Source organism: Halichoerus grypus, chromosome 13 (genome assembly GCF_964656455.1).
Source record: "Halichoerus grypus chromosome 13, mHalGry1.hap1.1, whole genome shotgun sequence".
In the NCBI taxonomy this organism is placed as follows: Eukaryota; Metazoa; Chordata; class Mammalia; order Carnivora; family Phocidae; genus Halichoerus; species Halichoerus grypus.
This window is the reverse complement of record NC_135724.1, coordinates 817,846-833,507: the sequence shown is the minus strand read 5'-3', so window position 1 is coordinate 833,507 and position 15,662 is coordinate 817,846. Positions and strand designations below refer to the sequence as shown.

Here is a 15,662-nt window from a genome sequence, read left to right as displayed (position 1 = left end):
AGGAGAATGAAGGTGGCACCAGTCAGAAGGTCAGAAGCCATTCCCGAGGCTCGCAAGTCGGGATGAGCGGTGAGGGCCCCAGAGTACACGTAGCAGCGGGAGAGGCCCCGCGCCGCACCCCTGCGGCTGGCGTGAGGAGGTCTGAGGGTTGGCAGAAAGGACAGGGAGGATGACGGAGGGCGGCATGTGGGGCACTCCGCCTGCAGGCCTGTGGACCCCCCCTGCCAGCCTCCGCCGGTGTTTCACAGTGGGGGGGTGGGCGGCAGGGGGGCGGCAGTGCCCGCAGTCAAGCACTCAGGTGGCGCTCCTGCAGGGGCGGGTGCTGCTGGTCAGGGGGCGTGCGGGCCAGGTGGCGGAAGGGGAGGCCAAGGCTGTGCGTCCACAGGGTAGAACAACCATCCTAGAGGAAGAGTGGGTGGAGCTGGGCGCTATGAGATCTGGGAATGGTGACACCTTAGGCCCTAGAACGTCCGCAAAGCCAGAGAATCCTAACAGTGTGGCCCCAGCACAACACACACACAGACCAGGGGAACAGAATCAAGAGCCCAGAAAAAACCCCACCCGTAAATGGGCAACTAACGTAGGACAAAGGGGGCAAGAGTAGACAGTCTCCTCAGTACGTAGTGCTGGAAGAACTGGACAGCAGCGTGCAGAAGAACGAAACTGGACCTTTGTCCTGCACCACACAAGATGAACACAGAACTGAAGACCAGAAACCATAGAAGTTCTAGAGGAAAACACAGGCAGTGATCTCTTTGACATTGGCCTTATCAACATTTATTTGGATCTGTCTCTCCAGGGAAGGGCAGCAAAAGCTAAAATAAACAAACGGGATTACATCAAATGGGATTTCATCAAACTAAAAAGCCTCTCCAGAGCCAAGGAAACCCATCAACAAAATGAAAAAGGAACCTATTGAATGGGAGCAGATATTTTCAAATCATCCATCCTGTAAGGGGTTAATATCCAAAAACATATGAAGAACTTAGACAACTTAGTATCAAAAAATTAAAACGCCCCAGTTTAAAAATAGGCAGAGGATCTGAAAAGACATTTTTCCAAAGAATACCTGTAGACACATGAAAAGATGCTCAACATCACTAATCGTGGGAGAAATACGAATCAAAACTACGATGGTACATCTCCCTCACACAGGTCACGGTGGCTAAAATCAACAGGTGTTGGCGAGGATGCAGAGAAAGGGGAACCGCCATGTACGGCTGGTGGGAACGCAAGCTGGTGCAGCCACTCTGGAAAACAGCATGGGGGTTCCTCAAGACATTAAAAGGAATCACCATGTGATCCAGCAATTGCACTTCTGGGTGTTTATCCAAAGAAAATGAACACTGATTCACAAAGACACACACCACCCCTGTGTTTGCAGCAGCATTATTTACAATAGCCAAGATCTGGAAACATCGCAAGCATCCATCCATAGATGAATGGATACAGGAGAGGTGGTAGACACGTACGTTACTCAGCCATAAAAATGAAATCTTGCCATTTTTGACAAAAAGGATGGACCTAGAGGGTATGGAGCTCAGTGAAATGAGTCCGAGAAAGTCAAAGTTGTGGAATCTAAATAACCAAACACAAGAGAAACAGACTCATAGACATGGGGAACAAATGGGTGGTTGCCAGAGGGGAGGGCTGGGGAGGGGGGTGGAGAGCCGCAAACCTGCGGTTATAAAATGAGTCACGGGGATGAAAAGTTCAGCCTGGGGAGTGTGGTTGGTGATACTGTAGTAACGCTGTGCGGTGACAGACGGCGACTGCCCTTACCATGGGGAGCATTTTGTATAAAAATAGCGAACCACTGCCGTGTACACCTGAAACAGGTGGTGTGTGTCAGTTAGCCTTCAGTTTTCACAAAAAAGAAATACGGAAGTGATCCATCCAATTACAGCGACAGCACTGTGAAGCGGTGGGTCTTCGCACTGAGTGAACTGGGCGCACCCCCAGTGCCGTCCCCGCGGATCCCGCCGGTGTGAGCTAGTGAGCGGAGCAGAGGACCCCTTACTTAGGGTCTTTGGTCACTTGCGTTCACTGGTTTACAAACCTAAAGAAATAATAGTTTATTCTTGGTAGGAACTGTGCAGGTGTAGTATTCTTATTTTTGCCATACGTATAAAATTGTTAGTAATAAAAAGGTTGAAAGAAGTATTATTTATTGTAGTCGTATTTATAAACTGCCTCATTACCACAGCTCACCATAGATTAGAAGCCTCACATTCAGTGTATGTCAGAGGAAAAAGTGTCTACAGGAAATTCTTTAATTATGTCAATCTGATAAGTAAAACATTTTTTATTAAAATAATATATTAAATAATTTTTCAGGGAACTGCTCATTTGGGCATACGTAACAGAGGTGAGCTTGGTGTTTATTCTAATAGGAATTAATGTACAATTTCATTATCTTTTGATGATAACTATCATTTTCATCTCAAATCTTTGATGTAAATAATTTCTAGAACTTCCTTATTTCATTTGGAGGCTGAATTGTTTTTAATTACATTCTTTAATATAAACTACTATTTTAATTAATTCTGCTTTACTTAATGAGGATGACATAACCAGAAAACCCTTTTAAACTGTACTTCTCACATAATTTTGATTTCAGGAAACTTAGGTGCCGTTTAATTGAGGTACTAAAAGGGCTAAATAGAATTTTGCAAAAAGCAAAATTTCTAAAACTAATCAGCATCCCTGAGAAGAGCTGCTCTTTGAAGTTTATGAGACCCTAATGTATGTATTATATCCATTCTTGTAAGAAGGTTAATCAAAACAGTCTCTGAAACAGTGTTAATGAAATACGGGTTTTCCTTTATGTTAAAGTAGCCTTCCTGTCCTAGTGGGAGTTCTGAGCTATTTTGTTTTGAACACCAGTGTGTATGGAGTCATGGATAGATGTGAAAACATTTTGTATTATATCTTCCACGTCATGTGTGCCAAAGAAAACAGAAGTTAGTTAATATTTTATGGGTGTCTTGCAGCCGTGTGGAAAGCCCAGCTTCTAACTGACTGGGGCTAGGATTGTTCATATCCACGTTGATAATTGCATCAGTCAGTGGGTAGTCCTTCTGTGAGCTGTGAGGTACGTGCAGAAAAGCCCGGGGGAGACTACATGGCCGCACTTTTCATTACCGCACCTGACGTACATGCTCACAGGTGTTCACGCTTCCTCAGGTTGCTTTACTTCTAGAAAACCCAGTAAGCAAAAATCATATGTGCGTATTGTATGTGCATTTTTATATTAAGTGATACACATACACAATGTTTAGGGTTTTCAGAGTCATGAAGATGTGTAACATTCTGAATTTATGTGTCACTTTTAATGAAAATTCACCGTTTTTGAAATAATGTTAACCTCTCACTGCCTTTCATGATGTTACTTCACTGTATTTGGCAGACCCAAGACATCTCATAAAATTGACCTGTGCGTGCTCCTCTCTTAACTGCCTTCCTTACACACCAGGAGTGAAGCACTTCCTCGTGCTCAAGCACACGTGAGTGCCTGGCCTACATGGACTGGCCGTTCCCAGGAGTGAGCCCTGGCCATCTGGAGGGACGTGAGCACCTCCAGGCAGCTCACCGGGCAGAAGCCCAGCTAAAGAGAACGTGCCTCCCTGCTCACTGACCTTTCTTTTGCTCCACACAATGCAAGCGGTGCTAAGGGTTAAATGCATCTGTTTCTGTTCAATGACAAATACTTAATTTTTCAAAATTGGGTTTTTTTTAAAACTGGTAGGCACGCTAATTTGGGACTAGTTGATGTCTTTCTCAGGCAGTGTTCTAGAGTATAATTACAAAGATAGTGACTCTGTTTTCCAGTTTCATGCCTGTCTCTTTCAGAACAGGCAGAAGTTCTATTTGTACCAAACAATGCATCTGAACTGAAAGGCAGAGGCCACACTTTCTTCAGGTAGTTAGAGCCCTTCACGTTATTGCACGCTCTTCCGGAGGGATCTGGGAGGGACACTTGTCCTCAGTGGGGAAGGACATTCCTAGCTGCTGGAATTACAGAGCAGAGTATTCTCACTGCCAAGGGGCGCCCAGGGATGAGGGCTCGGCCCATGGATGTCCGTGTACGGGATGGGGAGTCCTGGTCCTGTTGAGCTTTCCTCTGTGACCTGGTCTTTGTTGCAGGAACCCTCACCCAGAACGAGATGGTGTTTAAGCGGCTGCACCTGGGGACCGTGTCTTATGGAGCAGACACAATGGACGAGATCCAGAGCCACCTCAGGAATCCATACTCACAGGTAAGCTCATTGGCATCCGCACGGGAGCTGCTTGCAAAAGTGCCTGGCTCCGTCGAGCCAGCCTGAACCCGCTGTATCCGCTAATCTGGAAATCAGCAAACATCTTTGAATGTCCTAAAACACTCAGTTCTAATTTATAAATCAAGAAGCAGTTTTTGAACCAATTTTAAATAAGCATTTCTATATTGTAAAATAATAGAAAGGATATAATGACCTTAAACCAGTTACTCATATGAAATAATTTTCTTAGTGAAATACTCCAAAAAATTACACAGGATAGGTAGTATTTTTAAGACTATGAAGTAGAATACTACATCATCACAGGTGTTTCTCACCAGTTCCTCTGGGTTTCTTCATAATTAATAAGATTTTCTCATATTTTTTTGTTTCTTCAATAAGCAGAAGTAGACACACGGTATCACGAGCCCTAGTGTCCCTGTCATTCTGCCTCAGCAGCTATCCATGCACAGCAGACCCGGTTCCCTCCATAGCCCTTCTCCTCCTTCACCATATCACTGTGAAGTGAAACTCAAATGTCACGTTATTTCATCTGCAAATACGTCTTATTTCATCTGCACATACGTCGTCTGTGTCTGGATTAGATAAGGACTCCTTGGGTGGGGGCGGGGGGCGTATATCCTAAATCTTGGCCTTTCCCTGGAGCCTCAGGAGCCCTCTGAGGTTGCAGGAACAGGAAATACACAGCCTAGTAGCCACAGCGTTTGCCAGAGACTTTGTAGGCCGTGCGCTCTGCGAGTGCGTCCATGGCCTGGGAAGGTCCTGACTCACCAGGTCCTGACATTGGGCCCACAGGGCCACGTGTTCCCATAGATGACGGGGTGTGGGGCGGGCAGACACAGGCCACTCTGCAGAGTTCATTTTAGGCCGCGCGGGTCCCCTAGCCTGTTCCCAGGTAGCGTTTGTGTCGCGCTCATTTGAATTCACTGATTCTGGGTAACCAAACCTCGCAAGCCCAGGGCGTCTAAGAGGCCGCACACACAAGGCTGTGGTTTGAACCCAGGGCCAGCCATCACTTCCCTGGGCTGCTTTTCTGCCTCCCTGCTGGCCTGTTGTGGAGTTCGGTCACCCCCATCGTAACAGGCCAGCATATATCAGGTGCAAACGTGCACGTCGCCCGCCCCCCAGGGAAGAGGGGGCTCGCATGTACACAGACCACTGCCGCCTCGAGGCTCCCACGGGCCATGTGGCAGCAGTGCCCCCAGGGGCTGTAGGCCCTGTGTATTGACGGTCATACTTCTGACTTGACTTTCACAGACGGGGCTGAGCCACACGCCCTGAGCAGTTTCTGCTCTGACCAAATTCAGGTGTACTATCTGCCTTACATTCAGTTTGTGAAAACCTTCTCTTTCCTCTGTAATGTTTACCAGAATGGCGTATACTTTACTTTTTAAGACGCTGTCAGATGAAAAGTATCTAATGCATATGTGTTTATCGTATGTAATGATCACTTACACAAGCACACATACGTGCACACATACACTTAAAACCAAGCCCTTTCTTCAGTTGGATGTCATTCAGTTCAATACAGAGCATTTTGTAACCTAGAACATTTATTAACAGAAGGAAAATCTAAAAAAAAAAAATCTAACAGAATTAATTAAAAGACTTCCCTTCTCCTGGTAATCTAGGTCTAGGTCAAAACAGTACCGGGTAAAATCTGTTTTTAAAAAAATAAATTTACATTATCCATGAATATGATTTTAATAGCTCCAAATAAGCTGTTTTACTAGAAAAATTAAAAACAGAAAGGATGAGTCAGTGTATAAAAATAGCAAATATTTAATACTTATTTCCATGGAGGAGGTCTTTTAAAAATCTTTTTTTCTAAGCTATCTGTTGGTTGGCTGATTAGATAGTACTCTTCTGTAAAATTGATTTTATTCCTGAGATTCTGTCCTTTTATTAAGATGATAATAGTCTACCAGGTCCACTGCAATGTAACACGAATCTTTCATAATCTGATTATATTTCCCCTCCGGAAGCATTTGGTGATGGAGGGCATAATCTTTAATGGCATTTGTGTGAAATTAAATTATACAGCCATCGATAAACAGAGTCCTAAGGGGAGTCAGCCGTGTTGCGTGCCGCTCTCCCTTTGCCGTGCGAGCGGCACACGGGTGGGAGGCGAGCGCGGGCGAGAGGCGGCGCCGAGAGCCCTTCATTAGACAGCACTGTGACTTCACTGGCAGAGTAGTCACGGCTCGGTGGCTCTGCACGCCCCGTCCAAAAGCGAGAGCCTGGCTTTCTCAGGAGGGCCGTCACGAGTGGCCATGAAGGTAACCGAGGAGCCTCCGTGGTCCTGCTCCACCTCCCCCGGGAGCAGGGGCAGCGGCCTGCCGCCCACCCCACCGGCGGAGGCGAGTGCCCTCGAACACAGCCCGGTGCGGGGGGGCCAAACGCAGGGAGCGGGGAGTCACGTCCAGAGCGCAAGAGTCTGAAATAGGAGGTGGGGATCAGTTTTCGTCAGATGCAGGGGTTACTGTCATGCACAAAACTAGCTCTAATGCAGAGGCTGTGACAGGCTGGATTCCTGTATTGTATTACAGGAAGACTCGTAAGTCTTCTTTCCCTGCTTTTAGCGTTAGTCCACTTCAGGTCCAGCACTTTTTAACGAAACACGAAAGCAGTTAGGAGTATGTGGCTGTGGTTTGCTCTTTAACTCACCCCATCTTTACAAGGAGAACAAACATGACTTGTTACGGACTTAGCAAGCCAGTGCCGTGGATCAAGTGAATGTAGAAAAGGAAAACTCTCCGACTCTAAGTACTGCAACAGACAGTCTGGTCGCCGTGCCGACCAGGAGACGCCAGCGTGCCGGCACAGACCCAGCCCGTGAGAGCTGCTTGTCTCATCCCTCGCTGATGGCTCATAAAAATCCCACAGGCCGGTACCTCCGGTATCATCTACGTGTCTCTAACTTTGTGACGTTCCGTATTTTATCAGATGCAGTCTCAAGCTAGCGGGAACGCTACCAGTTCAACGCCACCAAGAAAGGCCCAATCCTCAGCTCCCAAAGTGAGAAAAAGTGTTAGCAGTCGAGTCCACGAAGCGGTGAAGGCCATTGCGCTGTGCCACAACGTGACCCCCGTGTACGAGCCTCGAGCCGGCGTGACCGCAGAGGCCGAGTACGCGGAGGCGGACCAGGACTTCAGTGACGGGAACCGCACCTACCAGGCCGCCAGCCCTGACGAGGTCAGTCGGGGCCTCTTAGAGGATCTCAGATACAAACCTGCACCAGAGGCATGAGAATTCGTTCTTCCAGGGGCGTGAATGCAAGGGGAGCTTTATTATCGCATCTAATGGTGCCTTAGCTCCAGGCCTGAAGGCCACACAGCTCTTTTGGATCCGTGCGTTTGGTCCTCGTGTGTCCACATACTCCAGAAAGTCTTAAGAGTCAGTTACTGGAAAACACATGAGAAAAACCAGAGTTTTACTGATTTTGTAAACTGATTTGTGACCAAGTCAGATCTTAACAAAGCTGCTGGAGCCTGGACTGTTCCTCCCTCATCATCCCATCTTCATACTTCCACATGAATTGTCAGGCTTACGTGTTAAATTTCCGGGTTTGTTTGTTTGTTTTGCCAGAATTTAGCTATAGCATATTTATTTCAAAAGAGAATTGGGATATAAATCATTTCAAAAATCTACAGAAGACAGAAACAGTAAAATCTTAAATGTGGCAAATTAGTCATTTCTGACCTTACATCATTTTTTTATTTTTATTTTTTTATTTTGTTTAAAGATTTTATTTGTTTTTGTCAGAGAGAGAGAGAGAGAGAGCGCACAAGCAGGGGGAGCAACAGAGAGGAGAAGTGGGCTCCCTGCTGAGCAGAGAGCTCGATCCCAGGACCCCGGGATCACGACCTGAGCCAAAGTCAGACACTTAACCGACTGAGCCACCCAGGCGCCCCCATTTTTTTATTTTTAGATTGATAAAAGCCATTGTTAAATTAATTTGCCCAATTCCTGTTCAGCCAGTATATTTTAAATAACGTTTTCTTATGCTCTCCCTTGTACTCAAGGTTCTTGAGATGATTCTGTAATCAAACCAATGACCATGGAAGCAATATAAGTAAACAAGCTTCTTTAAATACTCCATGAAATTGGATCATGTAATAACCCCCAAAAAGTACCGTCAATCACAGTTTAAAAAAGAAAAATCAGATCTCATGTTTTAGAGCGAGGAGCCCGGTGATTCTCATAAACGAGTATTTCAGAAGAGCACGGTCCTTCTGCCCCGGTGACATCCCAGCAGGGAACTTGCGCGCCGCTTTCCCCTGAGATGTCCGCATCGGCGAGGCTGGGGGGCTGGGGCCTCAGGCTGCTGCTGGGAACCACGGCGTGAAACCAGGAGCGCTGAGGTGCTGGGGCGTAACGTGCACTGCAGAGTCTGGAGCACTGACAAGAGCGTCCTTGTCGTGCTGAATAAAATTAATTAAGAGGTCAGAAGATACATCTGTGAGTTTCCCGTGTTAGGAAAGGCGTCCTATGAGTCATAGCTAGAGCCAGCTTGGGACCTGGGGCAGAGAGGACTGTGTAGACGTGTGTTGTGGGTGCCGGCTCTCAGGGGCTTGTGTCCTGCTTCCCTGCAGCTGGGAGCAGCCGGTCCTGCCCGGCCTGTTTATTCCTCGAAAGCTGCTTGCGACCATCCTGATGTGTTTCGTTCCCAGAGGCGCCCTCAGTCTGTGTCTGCCGTCTCCTGGGAGCCACAGGGGCTCACCAGCACCCTTTATCCTGTCTGCACGGCACGGAGACTGACAGTTTTGTTTTCTTCAGTCTTTTTTGTGTATCTGCCTTTTTCTGTACCTGGGCTCGGTTCCAGAAGTGCTGATTGCTGGGCCTGGTGTGGGGCCGGTGCTTCTCCATTCTGGAAACGCACTGAGTGGCCCCCACAACTGAGAACCACTGAGTCTTGTGAGTCTTCCCTGGGCGCTCCCTGTGGTGTGCGGGAAGCACCGCGGCCAGCAGGTGGGGTGCCCGTGTGCTGGTCCCTCCGCAGTGCCCCCCGCAGGCCACACCCTGGAGACAGAGACTTGGGACCCGGTTACCTTGTTCTGACTTCATACTGACAAGGAACCCGAAGTGCACCAGCAGACGCTCGGCGTTCTACTAAGCTTTATGCTCCGCTGTATTATTTGAAAACCAGATTTATTTTTGAAGAGGTAGTTACACAGGCACTGTCTTGTTGATTTGGTCAGGAAGTTAGCCCACGATAAGTAAACAAGCTACTTTAGAAATTAGGACATGTCATTACTCATGTAAAAGCTTAGCGGTGGTGAAAAACAGCCAAAAAGATGAAAGTTCAGTTGTTTTTCTTTAAACGCGGAAAGCTGAGACCAGTTTCACTAGCTCCAGGCCTCCCCGCAATGCTCGCTCACGTGGAGACACTTCCCCCCCGCCCCCTGCAGCTGCCTGCCACACCCCTGCAGCCCTGGGCCCCCTGCACTGCGCGGTTCTGTCGGGGCTGATTTAGCTGGAGCAGGCCTCCTCACGCACCCCCGGTGTCCCGGGCACACTGCGGGTCACACAGCTTGCGTGGGGCTCAGAGCGCCTCGCAGACATGAAGCATTCAGGTTGCTGTGCTCGAGTCATTCCCGTGCCCCCCACCTTCTCCCCACGCCTCTGCCTGCACCCCACCCAGGATGCTCTTGTTGGTTCACAACCAGCTGACAGTGGGCTCGTCAGGGCTGGGGTAGAGGGAACTTCCACTCTTTTAAACCCTGTTGTATTACTATTAGACATTTTTACAGTAACTTTATTATTCCTATAATTAGTTTTTAAATTAAACTGAAAAGAATGAAAGAGGCTGAAGACAAAGAAGGATCTCAAAGCCTGTTTGATCCTGAACCGTCACCTTCATAACAGCTTGTGTGGGTCAACCCGGCACCTTTTGGGCATGGCGTGATGCCACAGGTGTTTGAGGGGAGGGGCGGTGCTCTCGGCCTCCTCAGACTCGTCTTCTTTGGTGCCCTGTGAGGGTCTCACCCGGACCGCCCCCCCGCAGGTGTGAGGGTCTCAGCCACCGCGTCCCCCTCCCCCGCCCCCCGCGGGTGTGCGGGTCTCAGCCACCGCGTCCCCCTCCCCCGCCCCCCACGGGTGTGCGGCTCTCAGCCACTGCGTCCCCCTCCCCCGCCCCGCGGGTGTGCAGCTCTCAGCCACCGCGTCCCCCTCCCCCGCCCCCCACGGGTGTGCGGGTCTCAGCCACCGCGTCCCCCTCCCCCGCCCCGCGGGTGTGCAGCTCTCAGCCACCGCGTCCCCCTCCCCCGCCCCGCGGGTGTGCAGCTCTCAGCCACCGCGCCCCCCCCCGCCCCCCGCGGGTGTGAGGGTCTCAGCTGGGCCCTTGAGGCCCAGGCTGCAGGGAGGTGCTGGGACGGCCCTGCCTTGGGCAGAAAGGAGGGAGCTGTCCGTGGTATTTATCTAGAAACCAGTTTCCTGGGAATATCAGGCCTTGATGTTCAAGCAGGGGCCAGAGCCCTGGAGTCCATAGCCAGGCCGAGTCTCGAGTCTCGCAGTAAAAGGTCTTTCCCCGTTCTGCTGCCTGATGACCTTGTGATGGTGAATCCCCATCGCTGTGGAGTCCCAGCGTCACCCAGCTCTTCTCAGGATCGCTGGCGCGGCCTGTGAACACTGGGACTGGCCGCGGTGTGGCAGGTGGTTGAGGAGCTGCGCAGGGTAGCCGGCTCATCACGCACGGGGAGGCGGGCACGGGGCGCGTGGGGAGGCCCAGTTCCGCCATCTCTCCGGCTCTCCTCCTCGGTGTGCTTGGTCTGGAGTCTGCTGGTCGGGGGACGGGACTTCATTAGCACCACTGGTACACTGTAGATTGTGTTGACCAATAAATACGGAGACATCTGTTGTGGCCAAACTGCGTGCGGCTTTGGGAATCGTGTATGTAGCACGTATTTTTATTTGGTCATAGGAAATCTAGGAGAAAGTGCTAAGAGGAAGAGCTAAGATTTAGATGATGTATAAATGGCCATCTTAGCATTCCACTGTATGCTTTGAAACAGATGTGGGCCCCTGGTCCCGGCCCTTTAAAGGAAACGGACCACGTTCCTTCTCATACAAAGAAAGGGTTGAACACATTTTTTTCTGTATTATATAACATTCTAGAAATTCTCAAAAATTGCATGTGATTATATATTGAAAAAGAACTATTTCCCCAGTCTTAAGCCTAGGAAACTGAGACCACAGATGTTTCTCAAGAAAAATTTTATTAGAAGTTGTAAAAATACTATATTACATATTTACCTTGTTACCCGCCAAAATTAAATATAAATTTTATTGAAAATACATGGAATTTTTCATCTTTATGTTTTTATATAACTCATAACACTTTTTAAATCTTAAATTAGGTATTCACAATAGAGAGGGATCTCATCAATTCCAAGATTACCAGAATCAGATAGAAACTGCTAATCTTATAATTGAATTTTTTCCTTGTTTAAAATTTCTTTCTACTTTGGAGATTGGACAATGATTAAAAGTAGCAGCCCATTTAAATAATCTTAAAAAAAATCCCTAACACATATTTTAAATCTGAAAATGAAGAAAATAGAGTTCATCATAATTTTTAAAGAGCTTTATTGATGCAATGTTTGCAAATCCCTAAGGCCCAAGGAAAATAATCTAAATGGTTCATTATTTAGCTTATTGAACTTTGCTGCAGTTAGGTTGACGGATGATGGCAATGCTTCCCAATCACCAAAGCACCGTTTTAAAAGCATTTTTTATTGAATAAAGTGCTTAGAATATTGCACCCTGGAGCTTTATTCAGGGAAATGGCTCAATTGATGTTTTCTGTTTGACCTCAGCTTTGACCTATCACAACATGTATGGTTAATAAGCAACATTATCATTTCAGAGACGTCACTGGTTTTGTCCATTGTGCATCAACACCCTGCTCTTACAATCCCTCCGTGTTTATGGCTCTTGTGTCCTCTTCATCTTTAGAAAGAACGTAATTTAAGTAGAATGTTCTTGTTTGAGACCCTGGTATCACAGTTGTAATTCTTCACAACATAAGTGGCCTTCATTTTCATTTTCCTGAAAACAGAAAGGATCTCTTACCTCACCTAAAGATGTGCACAAATGAGTGTTTTATACAAATAATGAAATTCTGGGGGAGTTAATGTTAAATCCTTAAAGGCTCTGAGGTACAGTCATTAAATACTTGCTGGGACGTGTCATCGGGGAACATCGGTGATACTTTAAGGTGTAGCAAGCGGTGGTAATGTCCACGTGTCAGTAACTCATCTTGTATTCACCGCGTGGAGCCCACTGATGCCCTGTCCCTGTTTCTTATGATAAGTGATCAATATTTCATTTTCTCTGAGAGAGTAGAAAGTTTCACTTGCCTGTCGCTTTATCTCCACAGCCTGAGCATAGCAAACTGCAGCTTAGTAAACATTAGATGTTCCCTGGAAATTCCTGGACAGAATTAAGACCCATCCTCCTTCGGTTGTGGTGTGTCCTGTGCGAGACCCCGAATGTCGTGAGCCCTCAGAGCGGATATGCGCTCCGTGGGCAGAGCTTTGGTGCTCGCAGTCCCCAGCTCCAGGGATCAGGGCACACGGTGACACAAACCCTGAAGACCTCTGGCCCCTTTGGGCCCAAAAAGACTGATTGGCCATGATTTTTAATGACTGCTTCCTTCTGAAAACTAGCTGTTTATTGGTAATATTCTTCTCTGCACTGTGGCGAGAACGTCCTGTGTTTACATATTATTTTCAGGTACAAATACCAGCTCCTCACTTGGACATTTATTTGCAAGAATCAGCTAAAATTTATGCCAAACCACAAGTGGATTATTTAAATATGGAAGTAAATATCGTCCTTAATGGCCTTGCTTTGGGGTTTCCCAAAGCTAGCTCTCGTGGGTGGGGTGTGTCCCGTTGTATGCTCGCTGTATTGTGCGTGCTCAGTGGCGTGGGGCTAATGTGGTGTTGCGTTAGCGCGTGTGGGGGCGGGCCCCTGTCTGACGGACGCCTCCTCCCAGGAGCAGCGGACAGCGCGTGCACAGCCGACCATGACTGCTGATCGGCAGGTTTTCCAGGTGATCAGATTGCATTTCATGTTCATATTCTGCAAAGTTATAACAATGATGGTAATACCACACTCGAAAATGAAGACAAGTCTGTGATCAGGTTATGATCTATCAAATGCCTGGTGAGAAAGGCATCCCTGGCTTGTACCTGGCAGGTACATGTATGTCATTGCTAATGTGATCAAAGGAAGTTCTCCCAAGCTTTTCAGTAATGGCACAGAAGCTTCTGAATAATGGAATTGTAGAGAAAGACTAATGTTAAGATCTTGCTTCATGTTTTCTCTCCTACGGAAGGGCCCTTGGAACACCTTCCTGTACTGGTCACTTAGCATGGAGAAGTGCGATGTGTACATAAGTTGCCTGTGACAAAGATTGTGTGTTACTAAGTGGCCTGTGGATGAGATTTAGCCCAGGCTCCCTCTTAAATATATTTTTTATGTTCACATTTTAATTAATTTTACCTCTGTGTTATTGTCAGTAGTTACATTATTAGAAATTTCTAAAAGCTCAGTAGTCATGGAAATAGTCATTTGAAATGTATTAAGCCTTTAAGTTTGGAGTTATCTTTACATTTCAGAGAATGATCTCTCAGGATGACATCCTGTTAGAACATCAGGCAGCAGCTTCCGGAGGAACATGGCAGCGCACACGGAGGATTTGATAAACCACTTTCCCCACGTTTTATTCCGGTACTGACAAAACTGCCAGAACAGATCAAGTCAAGCAGTAGCACCGGAAACTGCCTTACTAAAGAACCCCTACCTGAGCACCAGGACAATTTCGTGTTCTGTGGGCCACGGATACAGGGCGAGGGGTGCTAGATGGCCCACACCGTCACAGAGAGCATCCCCCGGGGACAAGAAAAGACATGCACCCCCTCCCCGCCCCCCCCCGCCCTTCTGCCTGACTGAGAGGGCCTCACTGATGGGGAAGGCAGGTGGCTGTGTGTTCCCTGCTCCTGAGATAATTCTGAGCCAAAGACCTGGCCGTTTCTACCCAGCCCTCAGCGGCTTTGTATGTATGTCCTGTTAGTACATAGAACACAACCAAAGAGAAGCCTGGTCAGGAGAGGCCAGAGATCCAAAGCAACGTCCGTGCAAACACTGAACAACTCCCGCTCACGCTCCAGCTCCCAGGGCACGGCCAGCAGCATGGTGGTGGGGGGCGGCAGACGAAACTGCATTTCCCTTGGAGGACATACCCGGGAGCATCTTGCAGACCAGACCAGAGGCTGTGCTCCCCAACAGAATAAGTGAACTCGCATCAGCTAAAAAATTCAGAAGGATAAAACAAAACCAGAGGAAAGTAGGAGAAAGAAAAGGTAAGGAGAACAAAAAGTAATGATTGAGAAGGCAATAAATTCAGAAATTGTTGGCAAAGATCGTAACTAATATAAACTAATACAAACTAGTGAGTGCAAACTAAGTGCAAAATTAATCCAACACAAAACTTTTCTGGAACAAGGAGGATATTCCAAAGTTTTCTAAATCATTTCATGAAGCCAACTTAATTCTAAATTCTAAAATCTGATCAAGATAACATAAATATACACACAGTAAGAAAGAGGTTTACAGATGAATATTATGACCATAGAGACAGAAATCCTGTAGTCCCCACAAACCTGCAGTATGTTGAAAGACCATGACCCAGTAGCATTTTTCCTAGGAATACAAGAATGATACTAGGAAATACATTAGCATGGCTCTGTAGGAGTCAGAAATCACTTGATAATCTCATTTCCATTAGTGAGTGCCTTAAAAAAGGCATTTAAGTTAAAATTCAGTACCCATTCCTGGATCAAAACAAACAAACTAGGCCCCTCTCCACATCCAGTAATAGTCAATGCAAAATAGAGAGGTCCTTTCTTAGCATGATTCATGATGCCAGTCTTAAATCAATACTCACCATCACACCAGCTAAACTCTACAACCGTCCCAAGTGAAGAATAAAACAAGGATGTCTGCTAACTGCAGTACCATTTCATACTGTCCTGGATGTTCTATCCAGACAGTGTGTCAGAAAAAAGTCATTACCGTTATTACAAGGAAATAAAATTACCGCTTAGACATGACATGACTGCATCTAGGCAACCGAAGAATCATCATTCAGGAGACCCCAATAAAAATACACAAACTCATACTTTCTTATATATCAACAACCACCTGCTACATTGAAGACGATGTCCCATTCACAAAGCCACAACAATAAAAATATTTAATCATGAACTTAAGTAGAAATATGTCCTGTGGGGAAAAAAACAGCTAATTTTAAAGCTATGCTTCAAAGCACTGTTATTAATGCTTTACCTACATCAGTCTTTTAATAGATTCTGAAAG

General features: G+C 47.0%; 1 protein-coding gene across 7 annotated transcripts in view; it reads left to right on the top strand.

The window, feature by feature from the left end:
- Window positions 1-15,662, top strand: part of ATP9B (ATPase phospholipid transporting 9B) — a 251,414-nt gene that overhangs the window by 194,790 nt on the left and 40,962 nt on the right. For all 7 annotated transcript variants that reach the window (XM_078060152.1, XM_036068816.2, XM_078060154.1 and 4 more), the window contains 2 exons: window positions 4,147-4,259; window positions 7,224-7,472. In XM_078060152.1, the coding sequence (XP_077916278.1) occupies window positions 4,147-4,259; window positions 7,224-7,472 (362 nt within the window). The remainder of the gene's footprint in view (window positions 1-4,146; window positions 4,260-7,223; window positions 7,473-15,662) is intronic.